We start from the raw sequence: 27,276 nt of genomic DNA, 5'->3' as shown, positions 1-27,276 counted from the left end.
TTTTCGCCCAGGCATGAACCTGAAAACAATGCTGGCAACTGTTGAAGGCAGGAACATAAATCTGGCAGCACTCAACGAAAACAAAAGTGGTTTAATCATCGAACTTTCCCGCACTTTAGAGGATCAATAGGTGTCAAAGTGCTCAATCTGCGGAAAAGTCCCCCTAACAAATAATACGAGATTACAGTCACATCTGACATGGATTACCGGAGATAGATTAGTAAAAAATTAACAGGATTATCCAGGAAAGCCCTTTGATCTGTTTCGTTTCATCAGACACACATTTTCAGTTACATGTTTTGTTCTTTTTCTGTCTTTTGTTATTCAACAAATAACCCTTAAATCTAAAGTAGTCAATCAATGCAAAATAGTTCAGATAGCCAAATTTCGAATATGGGCTACAATTGCATTTTTTAAGATGTAAACCCAAAGTCTGAATTTGAATCTGAATTACGCACAAATGTAATGTTATCATACGACTGGGATATTTTTTTATTTTCAATGCAATATCTATAACATACCAACAGGAAGTTAAGTGATTTCCATTTGGGAACAAAGGTGACATGTCCGGATTTGAAATCAAGGATCCGGAGAGGGGAAAGAATGGGAGGGGGTCGTTTATCAAGGGCCCCTAAAGGCTTGCAACCATCGTGGACCCTCCACCAAAATGCAGACCGACGTCACCGCTTCCGCCCCGCACCCCCACCCCCACCACCACCCCCTCCTCCTTCCCCCTCTCCCTCCTCCCTCCCCCGGCGTCGTTGAAGCAGCTTGGCTGCCTGCAATCCAACATGGAGTAGAGAGTGATGGGGCTCTAGCGGGGCCACCCCTCGGTAACAACAGCGACGACGCGCTTTTACGCACAACTGGAACCGGAGTCGTCGGTCAAAACATGCGCCTTAGGACTTAAAAACGGAGTGTGTTCCTGGTGTGTCCGTGTGTTTGCGTGCGTGAGTGTGTTTGGGGAGAGGGGAGGCGAAAAGAAGAGCTGGAATCGGCTGCTAAACGCTCTGTTTAGGTTACGTTACCTACTGAAGGCGATGGGGTTTTTAAAGTTGTAGGAAAGAGGATATTTGCGATCCAGAATATATTGGGTGCCTCCAAGGAGAAAAGAGGCAAACGCGAGGAAAAGAAGACGGAGGCAAAGCCAGTCGAAGGCAAGCCAAAGAGCCGACAATCGCACAAAGGCGCAGGGGGGATTTATGCGGAATTTGAGACAGAATCGGAGGAGCCGCGGTGAAAGAATGACGAGCGAAAAGTATGCAATCGCCGTGGTACATTACCTGAGGTGAAACGAGAAAATGATAGAAGAAACACACCCAAACGAGTAAGTGGCTTTAAGATTTCTCTCTCTCTGTCTTTCGTTCGTCATTTTCAGTGCCTACAGGTTGTAGATGGGTTAGGGCAACTTGGTGGAATGTGCAGCCCCAAAACTCCCCTCACAAAGCTTCTTGAAAATGTATGTTTTGCTTTTTATTTAATATCATGAACTCTGTTTGGTTTTGTGCTTGGTGCAACTGTGAAGCAATGCATTGACAGTAGTGTAGAACAGGGTTTCTAGGGCCCCCACTTTGTATTGGATTAGTCTTGAGAAGGAGAGAGAAAGCAGAGGGTAGGAGGAGGGGGAATAAGCGTGGGTGGATCGGAAACATTTTCTGAAAGGATCTGAAGCGAGAGAGCAGGCCCTGTTGCAGCGTAACTTAGAAACTCAAACACGCCCCGAAGTTACACCTTTTATAAACACACAAACAGCAGCGAGCTCACGCACCTCTTGTTTGTGCATTGTTCTGCGCAAAAAAGAAAAGAAGAGGAAAAACCCAACGGCGTTCACAGAGACACTTTGGCTTCGTTATTTGGCCACATCTGTATATTTGCTTCCAACAGAAGGGGGAAGTCTCACAGGATATGAGATATCCGATATGCCTCATCCGCCATCTCTTTCTCAATCGCCCTCATTTGCATAGCCTACCGCGCTCCATTCATAAAAAAAAAAAAAAATACTGATTGTAAACGACGACTAGCTCTGAAAGAACTACGCGTCTGTTTCTATTTAACTCGTCCCCCTTTACACTCGCGTCTCTGTGCCCTTGTGTGACAGACATATCCGTGCACTGTGCTGTCGGCTAGCGTCTTGCGAAATGTAGCTAATATAGAGCAGTACAATGTGTAGGCCCACCGACCTGTTTTACGGCACCCATAGGCCTATATGGAAGCGCTTGAAGCTTATAATTAGCTAAAGTCTACCGAGAAGAAACTGTAGCTAAATGTGAATAACATCGAGCAGGTGGCAGAGCACGAATGATATTGTGTAACCCAACACGAATAGACCACACAGGCTTTATAATTATTCAACGTTAGGTATGCAGAGGGGCCTTTTGTCAAAGCCAATCTCTTTTTAAGTCTTAAATGGAAATGTGCAGCCATGCCATATAGCCATTTCAATTGCTGGCTCGCAGTGCAGGTTTACGCAGCTACAAGGCTGTATCGATAAAGCCTGTCGTCTCTGTCCCAGACTAGCCCACACGGGGCTGTACTCGGTTGGTATGTCTGCCTTGCAGGTCTCTGTTGGTGGGGGGTGTAAGGGCGAAGGGCACCGTGGGGGATGTTCGCGCTGCCGTGGCGTGACGCCGACTCATTCATAAAAGGCCTCTAACCTTCAGCGCGTCCCCATTCATGCTTACTGACCATTCTCGCCATTAAGAAGCCAGTGGATATGGGCTCTCTGACAGTCTGTCCCCTCCCCCCCCGGTCCTATGGAGGGGGCAGAGACAAGGAGAAGGCACTGAAACATTGCTCCTGTCGAGTTCTGTCGAAATGTAGCTATAATGCTCATACATGGGAAAGACTAGACAGTGCAATCATTAAGGCCATGGTGTTATAACTAAATAGAGTTCAGTCTTAGTAGTGTGTCTTGTGCTATCTGAAATGCTTTCAAACGCCCCCTCATGCCAAATAACTATAGGGTGTATCTGTTTGGCCTTCTGAGTAATATATTTCTAAATAATCAGTTGAAATCTTAACTGCCCCCTACTTCCGGGTGAGAGGGCGTTTATATGGTGATGTTTAGTTATTCTTTCTCATGGGGTGAACTTCGGTAACGTCAACCATGTAGCCTGAAGGTCAATAAAACATCATTCATTGAGTAGACTCAATGAATGATGTTTTATTGACCTTCAGATCCATTTCTGTCTTTTGATGGGGAATTCTACAGTCTGTGGTTAAAAAAAGCATTTCCAAACAAGCTGTTGACTGTTAAAACAATATGCAGACCTATGCATTTTACCAGTAGGTCTACTGTATATCTTGGCATATTGTTGGACAAGAGTTTATTGTCTTATTACTTTAATGAACTGAATCAGTGCGCACTAACCTGCTCGTTTGTGTTTTATGGTTTTCTTATCATAAATAAAGGCTTTATATTGGACTAGGGCAGGTTCAGGAAATAAAAGGCACACCTTTACATTTTGTGTTACGCTAAAGGGTGCAGCAGTGTTGCTTTTCTTCCCATGATGTAGCCATGTCACATGTTAGATATCTCACTACCTCTTTCACTTTGTGAGTGGTTAATTGCATCTGTAGTCTGGTAGTAGTGACCTTTTTCTGCTGATGTGCTATGAAGGTTAAGCCACACACTTTACTTGCTAAGAAGGAAAGTCTGTTTGATGCGCCAGTTCATCTTATAAGTGAATGCTGGCACAATTTGTTAGTGAGGGCCTGTTAACGTGACTAAAAGCTGAAGCCATCATGTCCTAAATTTGGAGAACATATGTCTTTACACTGTCCTTCTGAGGTCATCCATTTGCCTTTTTTTTTAATAGAAGATCTCTGTTGCACATGTACACCCTGCATAGTCACATCGCTAGCAGAGGTTGTATTGATCTGGTGTGTGTTGCTGCAGGGTCAGCATGTGCACAGTCAGTATTGGACAGGAGATGCCCGGTGACATTCAGCTAAGGTCAACTTAACAAACGAAATATAATCCATCCCTGAACAAAAGCACTCATTAACTGGCAAACACAGCAGCATGGACTTAGCAGGTCTGCATGTTCCCTCAGCAAGACTGTTCTGTTCTGATACTATAAACTTGACAGGTCTGAAATTTCAGGGCCGTGGAAAAGTTCATCACTAAAATTATGTACTATTGGCAGAAAAACATGAATGTGTTGCATCCATCTGTACGCTGCACATTAATCAGTGTAAATTGATCAGTGTAAGGGAAAAAGAGGTTGTTTTTGTAGTCAAAGTGTGGGCCCTGACATCAATTAAAAAACATGTGTTGGGGCTGGTTTCCATTTAGGTCTATTGACTAAGCATGTGGTGTAAAAAAAAAAAAAAAAGGTCCCACCAACTGTCTCTACTGTGATGGTTAAGAGGAACTCATCATGAAAGCTGACATTTCCTGTTGAAGGTTTAGACGGCTTAATAGTTTTCTGCTGTCAAACCATTTTAGTCACTAGCCGGTGTGTTGTTTAAGTACAGTGTATTTTAATTTTACTGTAAGAAGAGTGCATATGGGTAACTTTTTACAAGACGTGATGAGGTGGCTTGTCTGCTTTGTGTTTACTCTTTAAATTGCATTCATTTCTATGATAGGTGATCACATATTTTAAAAAACAAAAGGAAACGAGGAGAGCATTGAAAATTAAAAAGCGACACGACACCAAAAGAAATCTATATATGTCAACCAAATGCACAGGAAAGTCTGGTAATATTTATGGACCGATGTGTGTAAAAAGTTTGTAAGTAACATGCATTCACACACAGTGTTATAAACATCCAAAGAGAATATAGACTACTACAACATTTCCACAAATGAACTTCTTTTTAATTTTTATGTCTCTCTGTACTCCCTCTCCATACACACACACACACACACACACACACACACAGGCACGCACATGCACAGATGCATCATGTGGAACAGATCCTTGATCACAGTATTTCCTGTGTTTTACAAAGCAGCTCATCACTGGTTGCAGTCTGGAGCATTTATATAATGAACCTGTTTATATCAGGAGACAATGGACCCAGATTGTTCGCTTGTTTGTTTGTTTTTTTGTTTGTTTTATACAAATCTCATCACATCAAGTGACTAGTTTACCTAGATTATAGCTTGAGTTTCATTCAGTTCTCACCACATTGTATAGCAATCCATTGGGCCAGTTACTGACGACTCAAATTCCATTCAGTTCTTTTGCTGATGAACTGTGTGAACTCTCACTTCCTCCGAAAACAGTCCAGGTTTTTCCTTAGTTTGATGTTACAGAACGTGGTTGATTTTGCTTAAATCAACACATACAGTTGATTTTCTATCAATTATTTGCTTATGTAGACAACTGTTACAAAACTGTACATTGTGTACTCTGTTGTTTCCTTTTATCTGTTTGAGAAGCCCCTAGCTTATAATTTAGCTCATCGCTCATCAACAATTGTTTTCATTGTGTGGTGTTTAAAGAAAAAGGTTCTTCTTTTAAGGCTACATTTAGAGTTTGATCACCTGGCTGACGGTATCTGAATGTTTTTTGCTGTCCCAAAAGAAATATGTATGCCTGCATCCTACAGGTCAGTCTCTGCCCTCCCTCGCCCTGGTTTGTGTAAAGTGACTTTTCTGAGAGAAGTTTACGGTTTAGAAAAAAAGTTCAAACAGTTCTTTTGTACATATTTCTTAAGTTATTTCAGACCGAGGCTTCTTAGAAGTTGAATGTTTTCTCATTAACCGTTAATTAGACTTCTCCTACAACATAAATTAGAGAAAGACTACAGGCAATTTAAAACTAGCCACAAATAGCATCAGGAAACAGCGCAGCCCGTCATGTGTAGTGGTAAATATACCAGCATATTTAGACTAGGAAAGCCCTGCGAGAACAGACTTTCTAGTGTTCATTATGCAAATCATTTTCAGTTGGTTTGCTGCCCTGGAGCTGGTCCACAGGCCGTCCAATTACAAGATAAACCATTGACATCTGACAGTTTATGTAAATGAATACAACCTGATCAAACACACCAAGGTTGACATTTTGACGGATGTCTGATCATTTACATTTGACCCTAAGCGATAAGCCTAACAGAGTACAAGAGGATATGAGGGATTATAGAGGGTTTTGATTGGCTTTTAAGAGGTTTAGAGCCAATCAGCTTATTTTCCAGTATGGTTTCCAACTTTAAACAAATGAAAGTGCTGCAGGGTCACCTTAGGGGACGGCTGCTTAGCATTGGAGTGCAGTTACAGGTTGTTAGATAATCTGTAATAGCTGCAACCAAATACAGCCTGAACATTTCATTTTCAAGTTGATTTTGGATCGTAGTTATCTTCTATTATCACATGTCATCAAGGCTGCAATCATAGTTATTTGGAGATATACTGTATAGCATATAGTCCTAAAATTCATTTTAAAATAACAAACAGAAATTAAGCAATTTTGCTCCCACAGATAATAGTAATCATCTAGCAGTAACCTCTGGTGATTAAAAAATAAAAATTAAGCCAACGCAGATGGACAAAAAACTGTAGTCGTTTGAGTGTTCACTTAGGACTAGCTCGAAACCACCAGGAGGTCCCACACACACCCATTTTTACAGCAGAAATTAGCATGTTTGCAACCTGGCATAAGCAATTATTTGGGTCAGAAGTTTAAACCAGGCTTTCGGGTCTGCCTCGGCTCTCCATCTTTGCCTGTAGCTGGGTTGACCTAGAGCTAGTTTGAGGCAGCATTTCCAATATCGAAAGTAACCACCATCGTTGGACTCAGAAAAGTCTGCCTCAGAAACCAACGGGTGACTTCAGTGAGAGTATGTCCATGTCTTATACAGTCTAGTAATCATGCCATGGTGTAAACTCCCATGGTGATTGTCCAGTTGAGTATGGGATGTTATCCATAAAAGTTCTTCTGAGTATCAGTGTCAGGTCAACTCACTCACTCACTCACTCACTCTCTCTCACACACACACACACACACACACACACACACACACACACACACACACACACACACACACACACACACACACACACACACACACACACACACACACACACACACACACACACACACACACACACACAAACAGAGGCATGACTCCCTGTGCTGCCCAGACATGCAAGCACTCCATATAACTACAGCTGATTGACAGAAAGCCGATCAAACTTCCCCTCAGGAGCCTCCAGAGTCAATAGTTGTGAATGAACTTGCCCTACCACGCCACACCACACTCTCTCACTCTCTCTTTATCTCTCTCCCTCCCCCTTTATTTTACATTCTCGTATTAAAGTGAAAACGTGAAATACAAAATGAGAATTAATAAAAGACCCTATTCCTTGATTTGTATGTTAATAATTTAACAAAAAATGTCAGACCTTTCCGTAGTTTATTTTACGTAGTCAAAATATGCTTATTTGTAATTCTTGCTTTACTTGATTTTCAATTCTTTTAAAAAACTTTGCCCATGTTTATCTCCTATTTTACCTCCTTCTTGAACCAATTACCCAGACTAGACCCTTTTATGAATAATCTAGCACATACATTAGAATATTTGAATTTATGTTCTGTTAATGTTAAAAAGATACATACACTGTATATTCCCAACCCAAAATTGAGGGGATTTAATTTGAACAACTCTGTCAAATTTAGCAATTTAGCAGGAAACATGAACAGTTAGAAGCCAATTATGTAATTAATTGTATGACAAACACACAGCTCGCCCCCTATATACAACAACTGTGACTACTTCCAAAGGCTGCACAGAAGTGGGATCACTTCATCCCCCAAAATCTTGACCTATTCAGATTGATGATTCAAGGCGCGAATTGCACTTGTGACGTTAAACTTTCACCATAAATGCCACAGAAGTAAGGGTGGAGTGATAACCCTTCTATACCAGTAACAGACACATTACAGGAGCGGGCAGAGCCAGTGGCAGAGAGCAACGCTGTGTGTGTATGCATGTCTGATTCTGTGTGTATGTGGAGCTCCCACTGTGGATTTACATGCTCTATTGCACTTCTGCAACACTGTGACGCAGACTGGGACACCAATATTATGCCATTGCGGAATCTAAGTGAATGTAAAAAGACATGATGATAACAGAGCTTTGTTACGGCGCTGTTGCGGAACTGCACTAAAAAGGGCTTAATAGTGAAAGCAAGACGTCACATTTGCATAAATATCGCACCCGTCTGAATGGGGCTAATATGTGTTTTGTTTATTTAAATAATGTTTAAAGGCTTTATATGCGATTTTTTTTGATCCAGCAGATGTCTTCCTTGAGCACCAGCATGAAACCAAAACAACTCGTGCTGCATTGTTGTGTTAGCATGCTAATACTAGCGATCTTTATTATGCTCGTATCGTCACACTGCATGTAAATATACTCAAAATGACCGTGATTTAGAAACGCTTGCGTGATATTCAATTAAGCATTGAGTACATTATGTGCTTCTTCTTTTCCCTAGTCCCTCAGTTAAACAACTTTCATACGCGAGTGGATGAGCCATGACTCACATAGTTATTTTCAGAGGATATACTTGATTTTTATAATGTTTTTTTTTAAATGTTCGGGCTCTTATTATGTTAGCTGTAATCATTTTACTTTAAAAATTGATTAAATTAGGTTCCGTCTCCGTTTGTCGCATTGCTCTAACCGACTTTACTACTGAGTAAAACAATAAATTCAATACGGAAATAACCCTGATTGTAAACTAGCTTCTTCGTGATTGCCAAAGACTGTGTGTGTGTGTGTGTGTGTGTGTGTGTGTGTGTGTTCTACAGGGACAGATCAACCCTGAACACAAATGTGTGTGTGTGGTTCTGTTGATCAGGCAAAGGCGCGGCCAGTCATTCCTTATCAGAGGAAGTATAAACGCCCTTATCACACATGGCTGGGCTGCCCTCACTGGCCCTTTATCTGTCACACATGAGCTGGATTCCAGACCTGATAATCAGACCGCTTCCCTGCCCCCTTTACTGTTTTATGGCAATGTTGTTACTCGCAGACCACACCAGGTATTATCAGGAGCTAGAATACAGTGTAGCTCTTCTTACTGCTCTTGCACTAAGTTTTCAAAAGCTATAGTTTTTGGGTGTTTTGATAGAATGCTGTGAGGCAAATGAGACTTAAAGAGTTCACTCACTGTGCATCAGTGTGACTCGGCAGAAAATCTGCATGTGTGTACTCAACCCTCAGCTCATGCCCTCATTACACGGATTACTTGCAAGTTGTGTATAACGTATACAGACAAATATAGATTAAATATACATATATATAATTAAGGCTGCCAAATTATTACATTTTTTTGCGATTTTGCTAAATTTCATTCGTTAAATTTCAGTTGCATCTTCGAAATCCCATTATTTTGCTTTTTAAAAAAATGGTCAGGCTTTTATTTTGAATATTTTTACTGTCTTAAGCAGAGATTACTTATTTGCTGTTTGATTTCAATCCTGCTTTTATTTTGAAATAAAGTAAGGGCCTTCTGGTAGAACTTAGATTACGGCATTAACTTAACCATGGAGAAAGAGAAACCCGGTACGAATCAAAAACTAAATGATAACAGCTGAAAGGTAAAAAGGAAAATGTTTGATGTCATAAGATGGGATGCAGCAGTGTTTTTCATCACTGTGACTACAGGAAGTTACTGCAATGCTTATGGTGCACCTCAAGCACAAAATAGCATGCAATGCAGTTTTTTCAGAACAACTTCTTTGATATTTATTTAGTATTATACATATAATGTATATATTGCTGTTTAATTGTTTTCACATTGTAACCAAACTGAAAATATCTGAAAATTTTCTCTTAAATTCTGGCTAGAGCTTTTGTCCAAAGCAACTGTTATGAACATATTAGTTTAACAATGAATCTTATTTCTTTTGGTATTACAGCCTACAACTGTCAGGCCCAATAGGAAGCTGTTGTCGAAGAAGAAGCATTCTGCATGAAGGATGATACAGGAAAAGAAAGCTTATAGTAGTGAAATATATCCCTCAGGAGCTGATTGAGACCAAAACAGAGCTTGTAGAAAAGTAAATATTGCTCCTATCCACCAAATTAGCTTTAGACAGGACACTAAATTCCTTCTTGTGATGCTTTGTGTCTGCTAGTGTAACTTAGAACAGTTTTCAAGGTGGTATTATATTAGCTTTGTGTCTACAGCTTGTTTACTGCTGCCCCAAGTGGCCACAGATATTTATTTATATTTGACTGGCATGGTATTAATAGTGCTGAATTGTATCCAATCCATGGCAGCAAGCATAATTATATTCTTCAGCAAATGTATTCAAGTAGCTGTGAACATGATAAAAGGCCTCCTTAAAGTTTGTACATGTGTGGTCAATGACATTTTATTGGCATCTTTGCATACCAACCTACTGAATTTGCTGCTGTTTGTTATCGTAACAATACTCTAGTGTACGTCTCTTATTAAAATAATAGTAAAACAATAAATATATTTATGGCCTATACACTAAGTGGAGGTTCCTGTGAGTTGGGCAGAAGGCAGTTAATCAGAAACGTAACCGAAAGACTGACAAGACATAACCACCGACAGGCAACAGTACACTGTGGTACAGCTAAGGCTATTGCAAGACGTCTGGCCACATGGTAACAAGAGTATAAAGACTGTCATAGGAAGTAGAAGCAAGAACACACCTAGCACCTTTGACCTGATGGCTCATATCGAATTATAAAAGTATATGATGCATCAATTGTTTGCACTTTCCTTATCAGCCTGGTGGTGATGCATCCTCCCTACCTTGCTTCTGAACTGAGTCATCATTCAACTTTTGACTAAACGTCCTCATGCCACCTAAAAAAATAACCATAAAAAGTTCTTGTAACCCTTAACAAATGTCTGAGGAAATAAGATATTATAAAACACTGCAGCATAACTTTTGGTTCAAATACTATCGGTAGTATTACAGTCACACTGTTGAAGAAGTATGAATAAAGTTTAAGGCGTGAATACCTGCAAAACTGTTTGACTATAATATTGCATCACCCGCCTTTTCTTAAAGTGGGCATCATAGTCCCTTTTCGGCATTGGTACCTCGTGCTGCATTTGTGGGGACCGATTTAGATTCACAGCTACCAAATGCATGTGTGTGTCTGTGTTTATTTATGCCAGAATGGATGGTCTCTCCCAAGTGTATTAAAGTAGCGTGTTGCTGCTGGTTGTGGCCGTCTGTGTGTTCCAACCACAGATTACAGGGCCTGTCAGCAAACGGGGCTCTAAACATGGGTCACAAGACGGCCCAAAATGTGACAGGTTCATCTCAGAGAGCTACAGAGAGCCTGTATCGTGTATCTAAATGCTCACGTGCTTAGAAGTTCTTGTTATTTCTGTGTGGTTAAACTGGATGTGAGATTCCCTGTGTTGTACACTTGCTCGTGTTAAAGCTAGCCGTACATGTGGATTTGTATCTTCACACCAAGCCTTTCTCTGTGAAAAAAAAAACTAATCTACATGCAGAATAACTTCATGGGATGTAATTCTTAGTTTAATTTTGTTGTCCAGTATTTTGTTGAAATATCAGAAAGAGTGGTGAGAAGACAGAGTTGTTTTTGAGACAGTATCTCGTCCGCTGCTGTTCAGGAAAAAGTTGCCATCATTACTTTTATCCTTTCAAACACAACTGTGTAATATTGGTCTCCCAGTCTGTGTATTCCCATTACGATACAGAGTTGAGTAAGACCTGAAACACAAACACACTTAGACATACACCCCAAAGCGTTCTCCCTTGCTGGGCCCGAAACCCCTGGAATGCCTCTGTAACGCATCTGTTACTACCTCCAATGGTATTACAGAGGTGGGACTACTTGGTCCCTGAATTATGCCTTTGTGACATTCATAAAGAAGGCGAGATGTTACAGGTGCATAAATATCGTGCCTTAAATGTGCAGTCTGAATAGGGCTCTTGACACACAACCACTCACACACTCTCGGTGTTTTCACAAATGCACAAAACTAGTAAATGTTTCTCAAACGCAGCAGGAAATACTCCGGATAATTAACAGTGAGCAAGAGGAAGGAGGTTATGGCTTATATTCTGGGACCAGCACTACAGAGTCATATAACATTGGACAGTGTTGCATCGTCTGCTATTCCTACATTGTCTTTTACAACATGTCCTAGCTTCTTCTATCTGACAGGGCTAGCCTTTGCTTTTAGGTGCATGTGTGAACAAGCAATTCAGGAACAGTTCTGAGGTAGTTTGCCTGGAATTATCCGACAATCTTTTGGAGTGTGAAAAAGGCTTCCGATGCCATACAGATACTGAATACAGTGTCTGTTCAGTGGTTGCTTTTTACAATATGTTTTTGCCAGAATGCTAAGTGGTTAGCTGCTTACCAACATGTATATCATCCAACAACAACATTTCAATACAAGGAACTTGGGACTATATTTCTGAGTATTAAATTTAAGTCACAAGTTGTTTCCAGTGTTCTGAATGCATTGTTATCAAGAGTGCTAGCATAGCTGCTGCTCCAAAAAAATCTATAACCAGTTGTTTATACTACATGAAATATTTTCTAACATTGAACAGTCAACAACATAAGGACATGTTATTGAAATTAATGAGCTGTGATTTGAAAGCTTGTTACCAGAAAGCTAACCTGTAAGGCTTAATATGCTCACACTTAAATGTAATATAAATCAAGTACATCCTCTGAAAATAACTCTGTGAGTCATGACTGTCTACAATGGATGTAACACCCGAGTCCCACTGTCTGTAATGCTTTCCGAGTCCTATCTTCAGTTTGTTTACATCGCCGGACAGACGGCCGGCTCATCTCCTCGCGTATGAAAGTTGTTTAATTGAGGGACTACAGAAAAGAAGAAGAACATACTGTACCCACTGCTTAATTGAATGTCACGTAAGCGTTTCTAGATCACGGTCATTTCGGGTAAATTTACATGCAGTGTGAAGATACGAGCATAATAAAGATCGCTAGCATTAGCATGCTAACACAACAATGCAGCGCTGCAGTTGTTTTGGTTTCATGCTGGTGCTCAAGGGCGACATCTGCTGGATCAAAAAATCGCGTATTAAGACTTTAAATATGAAATAGGCTATAGGCATTGTAGCCTCTAATTAGCAAGGTCAGCTAAGTTGCAAGCCTTCCCCTCAGGGAAAATAATGGAAATATAAATAGATCATTGACGTGTCTGTTTTGAATTTCTTTTATTTTCTTTGTTGCCATTCAAGTTTTCCACGTGGCTAAATAGAACCTCAATGACTCATTTGCTCTCATTGTGGTTTGACATGACACATGGCATGATTAGGCTATGCCTACAAACTGTAACACTTGAGCTCCACTCTGCAGAAAAAATTTAATCAACCAGTTCATGTTTCAATTTTTTACTATGTAATTTATTTGCAAAATGCTCTGAAATTGACAGTAAATTAATGTCCAGGCTTGTTTCTTGTTGACTAGATTAAAACACGACTGGGTTATTATCTGAATAGAAAATTCAGCTCAGATGAATCTGTAGTTTATTTTCTATTTGTCTGCTGTCACTGAGTCAGTCAGTCTGTCATTCAGTCAGTTTTATGAATGTGTGTGGGTGGGAGTTGGTGAACCAGTTTTGCCACCTGTGTGTATATGTGTGTTTGTACGCGCATGTGTGTGTGTGAGAGAGAGAGAGAGAGAGAGTGTGTAGTGCGAATCCCCTGGACGGTCTGTAGGCTAATTATATAACAACACCTCTCTCATTCACTCCCACTCTGCCTCCCTCCCTCAGTATCTCTCTGGTTCTCTTTTCCCTTCATCCAACCCACAGACACTCACTCTTAAACACTCTCACACACACACACACACACACACACACACACACACACACACACATACACATACACACTCACACACACACACACACACAAAGTGAGGCATAGATGGAATACACAGAGGTACATCCTGTTATTGTCAGATCATTCATGAGGATTGTGGCCATGTTCATTGTGTCCCTGTGAGGGTGGTGGCCTGTCATGCTAATGCTTGAGAATGTCTTGTATTTAACTATTCAGCATCCATTGTATTGTCTCATGCATTGGGACTGAGGACTCTATTGACTGCAGAGGGAGTTTTTGTCAGGTATTGTTTTGCACTGGTGTACAGACTAAACTGTAGCTATAGTATCTAAAAGTCTGTGTGACAGAAAATAAGTACCCACCAGGGCCAAAGGTGAAGTCTTCTGTATCGTAGTCAAACAGAGAAAAGAAGCAAATCTGACATTTCTGCAATCAGGGATCATTTGGAATTTTCCTTAAACAACCTGTGGGTAAAGCTAGAAAATCTCCTGAATTCTTTACAGAAAGTGACAGACATTTTAATACTTTCTATTTATTCAGAATTTGTTTGATCAAAGCGAATAAAGTTAACATCTACAAATCTTCACACTTGTAATAAACACTTTGGACACGTGTTTTAAGCAATGATACTACGGACAATGCCACGATATAAAACTGCTAGGGTCCATTGTGGGACATTTTCACAAATAGTTACTTGGTCACCTCAGTAAAGTGTCTAGCCAAGATGTGACTTGTATCGTTTCCTTATCAGTTAAATAATTGCATGTTGGCCTAAACCAAAGAAACAACAGTACATTAAATATTTGACATGTTTTTCTAATGTTAGTGATACGGCCTTCATTCTGTATTGCAGGCAACCATGACTTCATTATCTGTAATCAGTACATTTTTAAATATTTTTTGGGGCACATTGTGCCTTTTATTGTAGAGATAGGACAGTGGATAAAATCGGAAATCATGGATAAAGAGAGTAGGGAATGACATGCGGGAAAGGAGCTATATGTCAGATTCGAACCCGGGCCGTCCACCTGGAGGACTACAGCCTCCATACAGGGGGGCGCGTGCCCTAAGAATTTTAATAATGAATCATCCTCCCAGGCTTACGTTTGCCTTTTTTTCCCAGGAGGTTTTGACCAAGACCAAAGGAAGAAAACAAAGCTAGATTTACATTTAGTGTGTTTGTATGTGTGTGCTGATTTGTCCTGGTGCAACACCTCCCACCTCAGCACAGCGACCACCAGGCAAAGTCGTGACTTGAGACGCCCTCCAACATTCTGGCACTCTGTTAATCTGGTTCTATAATAACCTGCTGCGGCATAAACACACTCTTAAACAAGTTTGAGTCTAGTCAGTGTCTTTACAAGTTTAGACTATGATAAAGAATAGTAGATGCTGCCTGGGGAAGAATCTTTGTTGCCTAAAGAGCTTTTGTATGTTGTGCACGGAAAATATTTGTTCCAAGGCTTAAATACACATTTTTATAGTCTGTCCTGTTGCTGCCCTGAGTGCTGTTCTTGTTTGTTTTTTTTCCTCAAATTTATGCATTTATGGCGTAGTTGCTACACTTTGTTTATGTTCGAAAAGCTTGCACTACAAATTGTCTTCTAAAAATGTAATTGTTTTTTTCTGAAGTTATACTACAGAAATTAGTGTTTTTTTTCTTTGCAATTAACATTTAACATGATGATTTAAGTTTAAAAAAATCTAAGTATCATTTAACATGTTTATTAATAAGATGATTATTCAAATGACAAAGTGAAAGTCTTTTATTCCGTGTTAATGTTCAGTCCACAATAATGTGTTGTGGAGACCTTCTGCTACTAGACCGGATTTCTAAGGTCGTAATACAAACATACTTTAGTTGCTTTCTATTCACTCTTCATGTGTCTGTCTCTATCTGTCTCTCTGCAGTGACAGCTACATCGTGCGTGTGAAAGCGGTGGTGATGACGAGGGACGACTCGAGCGGCGGGTGGCTGGCCCAGGATGGCGGAGCTCTGAGCAGAGTCGGTGTGTGCCGACTCCTGCCCCCAGAGCTGGCCCCCGTTCCAGCCTCTTGCAGCTCACAGTTTCTTATCAGGGGTGAAAGGCTGCGGGACAAACAGGTAAAATATACACACAAACAGACATTTCATTCAGAGCATACTTTGATATTTAAAGGAAACAATATGGAGAATCTGCTCTGATTACATGGCATGTGATTGGTTAAAAGGTCATCCTGGACTGTCCGCTGAGGAAGGACATCAAGTACACCATAGCAACACCCACATTTCACCATTGGAAGGTGGAGGACAGGAAGTGTGGCCTGTCCTTTCAGAGTCCAGCTGATGCCAGAGCATTTGACAGAGGGGTTCGGAAAGCAATTGAAGACCTGGCTGAAGGTACGCTTTGCTGCACCCAACAATTGTCATTTTACAGATCAGTCGGGATTCACAAAGTCCAAGTCAACCAGATGAAGATACATTTTTTTAAGCAGGCGATCATCATCATAAGGTGCAAGAAGAGATTTAGAAACAGGCTGTCACTGAAATCTATCTGACTGGCCAGTTGAGCACTCACCTCCCATCAGGAGACATTCCCTGTTGGGCGGGTTGGGGGTCTCAGAAGGCATGGCATGATGTATCAAGGAAATTATTCTGACCATTTTTGCCTTTATATCAGTGCTACGTTTAATTGGACTTTACATACGTTTAATACATATTGGCACACAGAGAAGAGTATTAAGTCACTTCATTTCACAGAGTTGTGCTGATTTCCCATTTGCTGCAGTACGTAATATTGATGCAATGTACATCAATATTACCTGCCGCCTTAAGCATTATCTTTCTAGGTGTCTGGCAGGAAGTAACCTGGTAAAGTTGGTCATGAAAATGTTGATCATCTGCGCTCAAATCCCAAACCCCAAATGTCGGGAGATTTGTGCCTGTGTGAACACACCATGAAATTTACAGTTGACAAAAACAGATCATTAGAGAATAAAAGTCAAAGATGATTCGTGTATCACCATAGTATCTTCCTGTCTTTTGTTAAAACTGCTACAATGTCCCCCTCGAGGCTTTACTTTCATGGAGACAGCTTCCATTTAAGTTTTGTGTCCTTGTGTTGAAAAATGTTACTGTTTTCTTCTGTGCAGGCTCCACCACCTCCTCTACAGCACTCCAGAATGAGGGCGAGCTGGGTGATGACGACGTCTTTACCGTAAGCATTTATCTACATATAATCCAAGATAAAATTTACATTTTCTTGTTTGAGGTAACTTTGATACATTTCTTTGCTATGTGAAATTCCCTGACATAGTAAGACAAAAATGGGTGTTTCTTGTAAGATGTGCTGGAAATGGGACCATTACAGATATAAAGATAACATGTTCAACTTAATAGTTACATTTCCGCGCAATGTTTCCACACATATTTCTTCACACATTAGGCAGTACCAGGATATTATTTCAAGGTGGAATTCTCAATGAATGGCATTCAGCCTCAAACAGCCCTGCACTACACGATGCCAAGAACCTGCCTTGGTGGGCTGCATGGCTACGTTATTTAGTTGCTTATTTTCCAGTGAGACTATTTCTCATGATCACGGAAGGCTGGACAATAAATTCATAAATCATTACACAAATGCACAAACCAGACGTCGGCTAAGGGGGCTGTGGCTCAGTGGTAAAGTCAGTCAGAACCTTTGAAACAGGAAGATTGTGGGTTTTAACCCCCATTTCCTGCAGACACATGTCCACGATCTTGGGCACTCTAAATTGCTTCCGCTGCTATGCCAGCAGTATGTGAATGTGTAGTTTAAAAGTGCTTTGAGTGGTCAGAAAACTAGGAAAAGGTCAAGTCCAAGTCCATCTACCATTTACCATTTAGTCCTCCTGGGTTAGATGTTTTTCAACTTGATAACTTGAAAAAACATCCTTATCATCAACATCTGTATTTCATGCACACAACCAAAGCTTTCTAAAAAGCTATCAGACAGTACAACTTGCACTTGTATGTGGCAACCAGAATACTTCCACAACCAAAAATATTGTCCCTCCCCTATAGATTCTGCAAATATATTAAGAATCTGTATATAGAAATCCAGACTTTGGTAAATGTCACCTTGACCGTTCAGTCTTCTAAAGTAGTCCCCCTGCAGAGTTTCCAATGACGTTTATCTCATCATCTCTTTATACAAATAGTTCCAAATTCTTATCAATTACTGATCGTTTTCACAACTGCACTCCTGAGTTCTCAAAATTTCCAGAGAATTTTAGGATCTCCCTTGAAATCTTCCTGATCTGGTTGTTCAGATATGAACCTATAAGTGGGAGACTATTTCTGTCTGAGGGGTGGGTGTGGGATCTCCTGAGGCAAGACATGACATTAGAAAAAAACAATGCAGAAGTGACTAATTAACTAACTGAGCCCCATATATGACACTATAATCTTAATATTTGCCTTTATATCAATGCTATGTTTAGTTCGACAGAACTACAATATTGACAAAAGAGCCAGTCCGAGCTGGTTGGGACAGCACACACTGTCCCTGTGTAGTGGACCTAGCTATTGTTGCTAACGACCTGTCATGTGTAGATGTAGGTTGGTCGTGTTGATACAGTAGTCCACCTTGCTTTTGCAATGGTTCATATTGCATGACTCATGTCCAACAAATGACCTACTCGTGTTTGCGAAAAGCTGAAATGCTACCTTAATCTTTGCTTTCAGTTTTGCTGTCAGTGGAGTTTCTCATGTATGATTGTTTGGTTTGATTTGAACGAGTTCTTCTTGATGTAGTTTGGCTTCCACTGCCTCCTATTGGCTTTATTTTGAACTGCACCAAAGGCTTTGTGTCTTTGAAAGCTATATAGATTCGGTAGCATCTGCATCAGTGCACGTATTTGCAAGGAACTCATGGCGATATATTGCTGTATTGATTTTTTTAACACAACCCGAGTCATCTCCCCATCGCTCGAGGTGAATTCTCCTGACTATATTCTGCTGCATACTTACATCAGCTCACTCGGACTTCATGTGAAAAAAATAAGGGGCTGGCAGGAGAAACTCCAGATAATGTCCAAGAGAAAAAATTGGCAGTTTGCGTTCACACATGCAGCTCGACCTGAAAACGTCAGGAGTTTTTCAGGAGTTTTGTGCAAGTGTGAACATGGCAAACGTTTGTATGTGTTGTGTGTATTTTGGTTTTTATGTGCCGGGCCTCTCTACCTTAAGTTAGCATGAAGGACCCCCTCCCCCCACCCTGTAACCTGACACCAGGAGCAGCAGGCAGGGTCACAGGGTCACTTCCTGTATCCCACCACTGTGCTCTCTCCTGGTGACCCCCCTGCCCCCACCCTACCCTCCCATTTGAAAAAGAGATTCGCGACCAAACTAGCAGCTAGCAGCTGTTTCCCAGCTTAGTGCGAGCCCAGTGATTTACGAGAGGAAGTGCCTCGTGGTTCATCTTTGACTCAAGCTGTCTGTAAGGGCCAAGACTAATAGGTGCTCTGCTGGGAGTGTACAGCCACCACAGAGACGCATACAAACACATCACATGAGGAGGAGAGGAGGGAGGCTACACTGCTGTCAGAGGGTGGAGCAGTCCACAAATATTGAGCATTAGACTTTTTTTTTTTAGGAAAGTGGACCCTCCAAGTTCACCAAATCAGAGGTGATTTATTTGTATTTATGCTTAAAAAGCTGCCATATTCATCAAAATAAAACTAAACTGCTCACTGCTCAGTTTAAACTCTAAAATAATCTATTATATTACAAAAAGTGATTAAAAAGAGAAAAACTCCCTAATCCCCTTATAGCGGAGTTTAAAAAAATATTTAAATAAATGAATGGAAAATGACGTTTGACTGTTCTCAGATGAACAACATGAGGAACCAGCATGAATACACAAAACAAAAACGTTAATATTTTGGGCACATTTTTACAGAGATTTAGTGAAGGATTCTCATTGGAGTAACATTAAGTTTTTCCTAATGAAAATGCAAATACGAGACCATCGTCTATAAGCACAAAAGATTAAATATTTGAAACTATTATTTTTAACCATTTTTGTGTGAAAATAAAGTCAGTATAATATAAGTCATCACTGAAATTCATGCCACTGTTTACCATTATTATTGATCCTTGACGGGTGTTAGGCTGCACATTTTATTTATGTGACAGCATAAGCTGGTGAGTGAGCGATTAGTGTCCAACATGTTTTTTAATTGTCTCAAATCAGTGCGCTATATAGTCCTCTACATATAATTCCCTGTATAGTGAGTAGGGAATGAGTGTGTGATTTTTGACACATCCCTCGTCTCTTCTGGTTAAAGTTTTAAAAGCACATGTGTGTGTGCTGCAACCTTTGGTGTTGAAAATGCTGAAGTGCAAAAGCCTTCAGTCCCAGCAGTGTCCACCTGAGGCTGGCTGCAGAAGCCCAAGTTGTCATAGACACACCGATTCAAAAATGCCTGTTTTTACAGCAGAAATAAACATGTTTACAGTCTGGTTCAAAAAAACAAATTTGGCCTACATAGCTCATGTCTTTATCGGAACACACTTAATGCATTTTTAATCACTCATCTATTTTGATTTTATGAAGGATAAGAGTTATTGATAATAAGGCGCATGGCGGACCTGACTGATGAGCAGGGGCAGTGTAGCTGTTTGGCAGGAAAATGACAAAACCCAATTAGAACAATGTTAATGCAAGGCTTATTTATTTTCCTTATGGTGATTCAACAAACCTTAGCTGTCGTCCGACATTTGTACAATGAATTGAGAAATCCTGGATGCATTCATGATCACGTACAGCTTATTTTTCTCCTAGAATATGCTTATGACCTTTCCTAAAGTTAGCGGTGGCAGGAGAGTTAGCGAGGCAGGTTGTGGACAGGGGGAAATGCTGCAGCAGATTTACAGCCTTGGGGGGGAGGGGGGCACTGCAGAGGGGGGAGAGCAAGGATGTTCATACTTCCCAAAATTATTTCTCATTCCCCAAACCTAAACATAACCCGACCCTTCCTCTGCCCCCAACCCCACCCCCAGCACGTCTCTTTTCTCTGTCTCTATTTTGGCTCATTCACAAAAGGGGGAGTAAAAAGCTATTGAAGCAATTCTGGGCTCATCCCAGGAGAGTGAGACAGGACTGTTGAAGGATGAATTCTCTTGAGCTTTGAGTCTGGACATGTTTTGTGTCAGAAAATAACTTGAAATGCCCTCCATGCAGCCTTGGGCTAGAATATATGGGAGAGGATGTCCAGAAATATAAACTCTCCCCCTCAACTCCTCTCTGTCTCACCGTCCTCTGCTTTCAGCAAAAAGTCTGGTCTGTGTTTTGGATTAGTTGCAGCCGTGGAGGCCCAAGTTGTACCGTATCAGCTCCTCCCTCCCCCCGGTAATGTCTTCTCCAGGGGGGCGGGGCTTGGAGTGGAGGCAGCATGTTCTGTTATTTTTGGCCGGCTGCTCTGAGGGCTTTGTAAGAAAGCTGGGGGAAATTCTCAGCATGGCGGTATCCATGTGGGGAGTAGGATATAATAGGGATAGCTTCAGCAGACAGACAGACAGACAGAAAGCAGATCTGGGTATTATAATAAATAGCTTTGTTTTTAGGCTTGTTGGATTCCAGATTTTACACAGGGTGAACATTGTTTTAAAGTTTAGGTTAGTTAGGATTTCCAGGGATATGTGTGATCTGAAAATGACCACAGTTCACAGTGCAAAAAAAACAACATTTCTGTGAGGTATTTAAAAGCTGGTGTCATCCAGAGCAGTTGACTGAAGGGAATTGTCAGTGGATCGGTCATGGCCTTCAGAGGATCATTCCTACTGACTTAATTGAACCCATAGCTTTTGTTCCAAAGCAAAGTAGCTCCACAACACATTTACTGAAGAAATATGTTAATGTTAGTACTTTGGTCTATTACAGAAAAAAAAAACCTATGACATTTCTATCAACCTCAGATACATGTTCAACTAAAACAGCGATAGTCGTGAATGTTTCCTGCTAAATACCAGCATGTTGACAGCGTCATAAGCCCCATCGAAATATGCACAACACTCAATTTTGGGGTTTGCTGCTGCATGTGGAAATGATGACAGTAGCGTACCTGAAAATTTTCACCCAGCGTCCTGCTGCTTCACACTTGCTTAAAACTCCTGAAAATTTGTGAACACAAAAAGCCACATTCTACTGCCAGACCCCAGAGTACTTTTCCCTCAGCAAGTCAGAGTGAGCAGATATGAGAACACAGCAGGATATTATACAGAGTAGTATTGATAGAAAGTCAAGTATTGTCGTTATAGCGGTCTGCTTCGTCCGCTACTTCCACGTTGTTGTTTTTTTATGGCCTGCTTACCTCAGGAGACCCCCATGCCACCCATCCCGTCTGACAGTAATAGTCTCCCCCTGTGAGGTGCATATGTAAACAGCAAGATTAAGAGAATTTCCATAGCAGTCATACTGGAGTTATCTAGATATTTTCAGGAGTGCATATGTGAAAACATCTCTGGTAAATTTTTCTGCGTGTGGTCCGGATGGTGTGTGAATGCAGCAGGTAATATTCATGAAAATTCACCGCATGTGAGTGGGTGATGATGTTTCTATTTTGAGACTGGTTCTGATCACTATACATCATGAAACAGATTCATTATGTTTTTGGTTTCCCCAGTATGTACTCCTCTTACTTGCTGTTACCTGGCCCTGGTGAGTCTGGCACCCAGTGTGCATGAAATGTGTGTGCCTGAGTGCTACACAGCGAGTAACCTGACTGTCTAGTGTCTGGCCGAGGTTTGAGTTGGAGTGGAGCCTTGACCGACTTTAGCGGAAAGGGGACAGGATACTGTTCAAATACACACACAAACATAGAGTTGTAGAAAGAGAAGGAAAGAAAGTGAGATTGGGAGAAGGAAGACAGGTTGGAGGAGGAGGAGGAGGAGGAGGAGGATGGGGAGAGGCCGAATACAGGTGAAAGCTTAAAACGTCAACATTATTTATCAAAGATTTAATCATTTAAGTCATCGTTGAGTAACAAAAACCACAAAACTTTCTCTGGTTTAGCTTCTCTAATGGATGGGATTCAATATCAATTAAATCCTGTCCACTGTTTTATCAGGTGTAAAGCGTTATTTAATGGTGCAATTTACATTTAAAATTACGGTTCAATTTGCCTGATGCCTGATCTAGTCCAGAAATGCAGCACGTTAATGTATGAATGCATTTAGACTATGTGCAGGGTTCTTTTCGCAATGGTGGAAAAACAGTCAAAACTCAGAATTACCTCAAAAGATAGAGCAACGTAAGTGGAAGATAAGTTATTTTACATTCATTAGATGAACTTAGCTTAAACTCACTGAGTGTAATACTTTAGTTTTGCAATCAATTACCTTCCTTTTTGAAGCTAATACATGAATGATACCCATTGTAATTACAGTATAAATCTCCATGGGACAAAATGTGGTCAAAGTGATGGTAATTATATATTTTCTCGTCTGCTGTTGTTGATGATTTATGGCAGATGTTAATAACTTACACACACACTGATCCAAAATGTGGATCAAGTGGCTTTAGCAACATAGCTCACCCTTCCTGTTTTGTCGAATCCAAGTTGCGCTGCAGCTTCCTGTTTTTGTTTGTCCAATTATGTCGTCCTCTCGCACTAACTGTTTGTTTGGCGTATCCAATCAGAGTGCTGCTCTCAGCCTGCATCCTGTGTTTGTTTGTCCCCTCAGTACACCACAGACAGCTCATCCAACTCCTCCCAGAGACTGGAGAGCTCTTTGCAGCAGCTTGAGTCCTCCCCGCTTCCGCAGAGACATAAGTGCGTGCTGACACATCGCCACGACCTCCACGACCCTTACCGGCTGTCGGACCACTACTTCCTGGACCAGGTGAGACAGGGAATGCTGTTTTTTTTTATCACACAGTGATTTTAACAAGACTGGAGAAACAGGTTCTCTTTCCTAAATGAATGATTCTGGTATTCAGGTATTCTTAGTTTTACTTGTAATTTATCATAGTTGTTTAGCAGTGTGGGTTGAGCTCTGCCAGCGGTGCTCAAGTTTCTCTTTCTGTCTCCCTAGCCGCTGTGCCGGCTTCCTCGCCATGTTACCTTTCAGGAAGACGAGGAAATCGTGCGAATCAACCCTCGAGAGCGCAGCTGGGAAGGAACTACCGAGCGCCATCATGGCCGCCAGTCAGAGCGCTCCTGGCTTACGGGCTACGAGGACTACCGCCACGCCACTGTACGTGACAAGTTTATCCAAATGGATGACAATGAGTCCTACGTCCACTTTGCCAAGACAGAGGCACAGAAACATGACTACACCTACCCGCTGGCACCAGCCCTGTCGCCCTCAGACTCTGACCCCGCACTTGGACCCTTAATGGTCAATAAGGGCCAGGGCGGGTCGTATCGCCAAGGCTTCCCTTCTGTGGTGTCCAGCCAGCCCAGCTCCTTTCTCCCAAACTCGTCACCATCCACCAATGGTGGGAAGGGGCGGAAGGATGATGGGATGGAGCGTGCTCAGTGTGAGAATTGCGGAGAGGCCTTTTACATCTCTGACAACCGAAGAGGCCGGTGCCAGGATGCGCCGGATCCTGTCCGGGCTTGCATCCGGCGAGTCAGCTGCATGTGGCTGGCAGACACAATGCTCTACCACTGCATGTCCGACCCAGAGGGAGACTACTCGGACCCGTGCTCATGTGATGGGGGCGAGGGCAGTGGGGGAGGCCGACTAGGCTCTCGCTGGTTAGCACTGCTCGGTTTGTCTCTGGTAGCACCCTGCCTCTGCCTCTACCCGCCTCTCCACGCTTGCCACCGGGCAGGGCTCAGGTGCGGTTGCTGCGGAGGCCGACACAAGGCCCTGAGTTGAGCTGCTGCGCTTGGAAAAAGAAAAAAAGAAAAAAGCCTCTGAGAGGAAACAATGAATAGCTAAAACCCAACGCAAGCACAGGGAAAGGGAAGGACGTGGAAATACACAGAGGGGGCAAGTGGTCACGGCTGCTGGCACTTTTGCCTTGGTTACTCTTGGTTTCTCTACAAATTCCAGACACTGAAATAAGCCAAAAAAAAAAAACTGTTGGTGCATTTTCTAAACGGCCTGGGAAGATAAGCTCCCCCTCACGGCAGACAGTTCTCTTAGCTCTCCACATGGCCATTTCATGCTCTGTTTATAGTGAGAGAGCACTCTTTTTCAGGGGGCCTTTTTTATAGCTGACCTATATGTCATGTATCACTTATGCAGGTACTTTATACTTTGTACACTGACTCGGCGTCAAAGAACTTGAATTGTTCCTTTGTTCTATTTTTTTTCTCTCCTTTGATGTACGTGTTGCCATTTTGTTTATATTCTCTTCCAATATCAGGCCTGCTCAGCTCAACCCCAGCTACAAGAGAAATCAAACACTACACATTTCTGCGCGCGTGTGTGTGTGTGCGCGAATGTGTGTATGGTATATGTGCATGCTTAGAAAATTGCGCCAAGGCCTTTTGTTGTCTGTTCTGCGGCTTATAGTAAGGCTAATGTTTATAGACTGCATAGCTCCACCATCAACATCATTTGTTCACTGAAACAAATGTGGTACTCATCTTCATCTACTTCTAATATCCCAAAGATTTGTGTTTTTTATCTTATTTATTTTCTCTCTGAATTGATCTACCAGCAAAAGGGTGCTGGGTTGTGATTTTCTCACTGAACGAGACGGTGCTTCAAGATATACTGAGATGCTCTAGCACCCGTCTCCCTTCTCCTTTCATGTTATTTCAAACAGTGCCTAAACTTTCACCTAAACCAGGAACTCATCCAGTCTTAGACCTCAGTCAGCAGTCCGTGTAAGGTCAGGCCAGCACTGACGAATCAATCAGAGATACAGTTGAAATTGGTGCCCGTTATGCCTTAAAATGCGGGGTTTCGCTCCAAGCTTCACCCTTGTTCGTCTGAAGATGTCGTCTTTAATGAAAAATGCGCGAGCAGAGCTACGGCTCAGAGCAATCAGCCTCAACAAATACTCTTTAAAACTCGGTTTTCTACTGTTTTTGTGGTGAAAAGAAACTCATCAAGTGTCTAAACGAAGGACTTCAGTGTGCTTGCGATGTACAATCAGTTCCCCTCTTTAAGCCCTGCCATTCAATGGAGCCCACCAGTCATATATGTGGAACAGCAAAGTCTCAGCTGATAGTTTAAAGAAATACGTTTCTGACTATGATCAAATGTCCATATTCCCGGCAAAAAAAAAGAAAAAAAATCATTAGATTCTCTGTACTTTGGAAAATGAGTATGAAACATTTGCTTTCTTTCCTTTTGCCAATTGAACAAAAACTGAACTTGACGTGTTCAATGTCACTACAGTTATGTAGTAATTCTTATTTCACACATATTTATTATAAGTCTACATGTCCTTCCTGAGTTGGAAAAGTAATAATCTGACATTTTGGGAAATTTGTCAGTTAGCTTAGTTTAGCATTAACACCGGAAACCAGGGGAAATTTAGTCTGACTTTGTCTCAAGTTTGTAAAATCTAACAGCACCTCCAAAGCTCACTTACTAACTCAAATGATGTAGTCTGTCTTTCTTTTTTTTTTCTTTTTTTTTTTTTTTAAAGGAAGTGTTAAAACAAAAAAAATGGTTTTATAGGAGGCTATTCGTTTGGACTACTTCATGGCTGGGTGCAGTGACTTCCTGGAATCTCTACTGGTTAGAATTTTCTTTTTGGGTTAAAAAAAAAAATGTTCTCGCCTTTGGACATCGCCAAGCTTCAGGCTTCAGGAAGCAAGTACTTCAAAGAGTGTCAACGGATATTTTCAGCCCCTAATTTTTATAGGCGAATGGATCCAAAGATGCATGCTACTGGTGCGCTCCATTCTTCCTTCCTTTCAAATATATTTTTTTTCTTATACAGCATCATGCCTACAAATAGTAACATCAGATGTTTGACAACAGCTAGTTTGAATAAGCAAAAGTAACAGTTAAATTGTGTTCATTCAGGGTTATAGTAGGTGTATTTATATTCAAACTCAGGCATTTGAGGAACATGAAAACACTATCCGTATCTGCCTGTTCCGTTTGAGTGACACTACAGCCGACCAATCGGACCCTTCACACTGACAGTACAACACACAACTGACAGCTGCTTCGGTGCTTTTTGTGTTGTTTAATCCCAGGTCATTGCACACATGGGACCAGGAACACAGTTACCTTTAAAAGATTAAAAAAAGAAGCAGGATTTGAGTAGGGCCCCATTGGAAAAGAAGGGGAGCCTTAAAAAACAGCTGAAATCCTGAAGACAAACATCCATCCCTGATTGTTTTGCCAAGGAAATGTCACTTACTGTGGTTGAAATGCAGAATGCCTGAGGATGTCCTTTTTCCTCCCCTGGTTGTGTCTGTTTCATACATCCTGTCCTGTGTACCAGTTGTACGTCCTTGGTGTGTGTGTGTGTGTGTGTGTGTGTGTGTGTGTGTGTGTGTGTGTGTGTGTGTGTGTGTGTGTGTGTGT

At 41.4% G+C, this 27,276-nt stretch overlaps 1 protein-coding gene across 1 annotated transcript; it reads left to right on the top strand.

Annotated features, from left to right (window-relative positions):
• Positions 1-749: 749 nt before the first annotated feature.
• On the top strand, positions 750-27,276 carry LOC109987810 (sprouty-related, EVH1 domain-containing protein 2). The gene is made up of 6 exons (XM_020639048.3): positions 750-1,327; positions 15,717-15,909; positions 16,017-16,185; positions 16,938-17,002; positions 23,512-23,670; positions 23,863-27,276. The coding sequence occupies exons 1-6, from the start codon at positions 1,302-1,304 to the stop codon at positions 24,652-24,654; spliced, it is 1,404 nt and encodes a 467-aa protein (XP_020494704.2). The 5' UTR covers positions 750-1,301; the 3' UTR covers positions 24,655-27,276.

The sequence above is a fragment of the Labrus bergylta genome, chromosome 10 (assembly GCF_963930695.1).
Source record: "Labrus bergylta chromosome 10, fLabBer1.1, whole genome shotgun sequence".
Classification (NCBI taxonomy): Eukaryota; Metazoa; Chordata; class Actinopteri; order Labriformes; family Labridae; genus Labrus; species Labrus bergylta.
The sequence above is the reverse complement of the archived record's forward strand: the minus strand, read 5'-3'. Positions and strand labels throughout refer to the sequence as shown.

Excerpts from the sequence above, each read along its gene's own strand:
- LOC109987810 (XM_020639048.3), top strand. The coding sequence starts at position 1,302 with ATGATAGAAGAAACACACCCAAACGA. Across the intron at positions 15,910-16,016 it reads AAAGGCTGCGGGACAAACAG|GTCATCCTGGACTGTCCGCT; the intron begins GTAAAATATACA and ends ATTGGTTAAAAG. Across the intron at positions 17,003-23,511 it reads GTGATGACGACGTCTTTACC|TACACCACAGACAGCTCATC; the intron begins GTAAGCATTTAT and ends TTGTCCCCTCAG.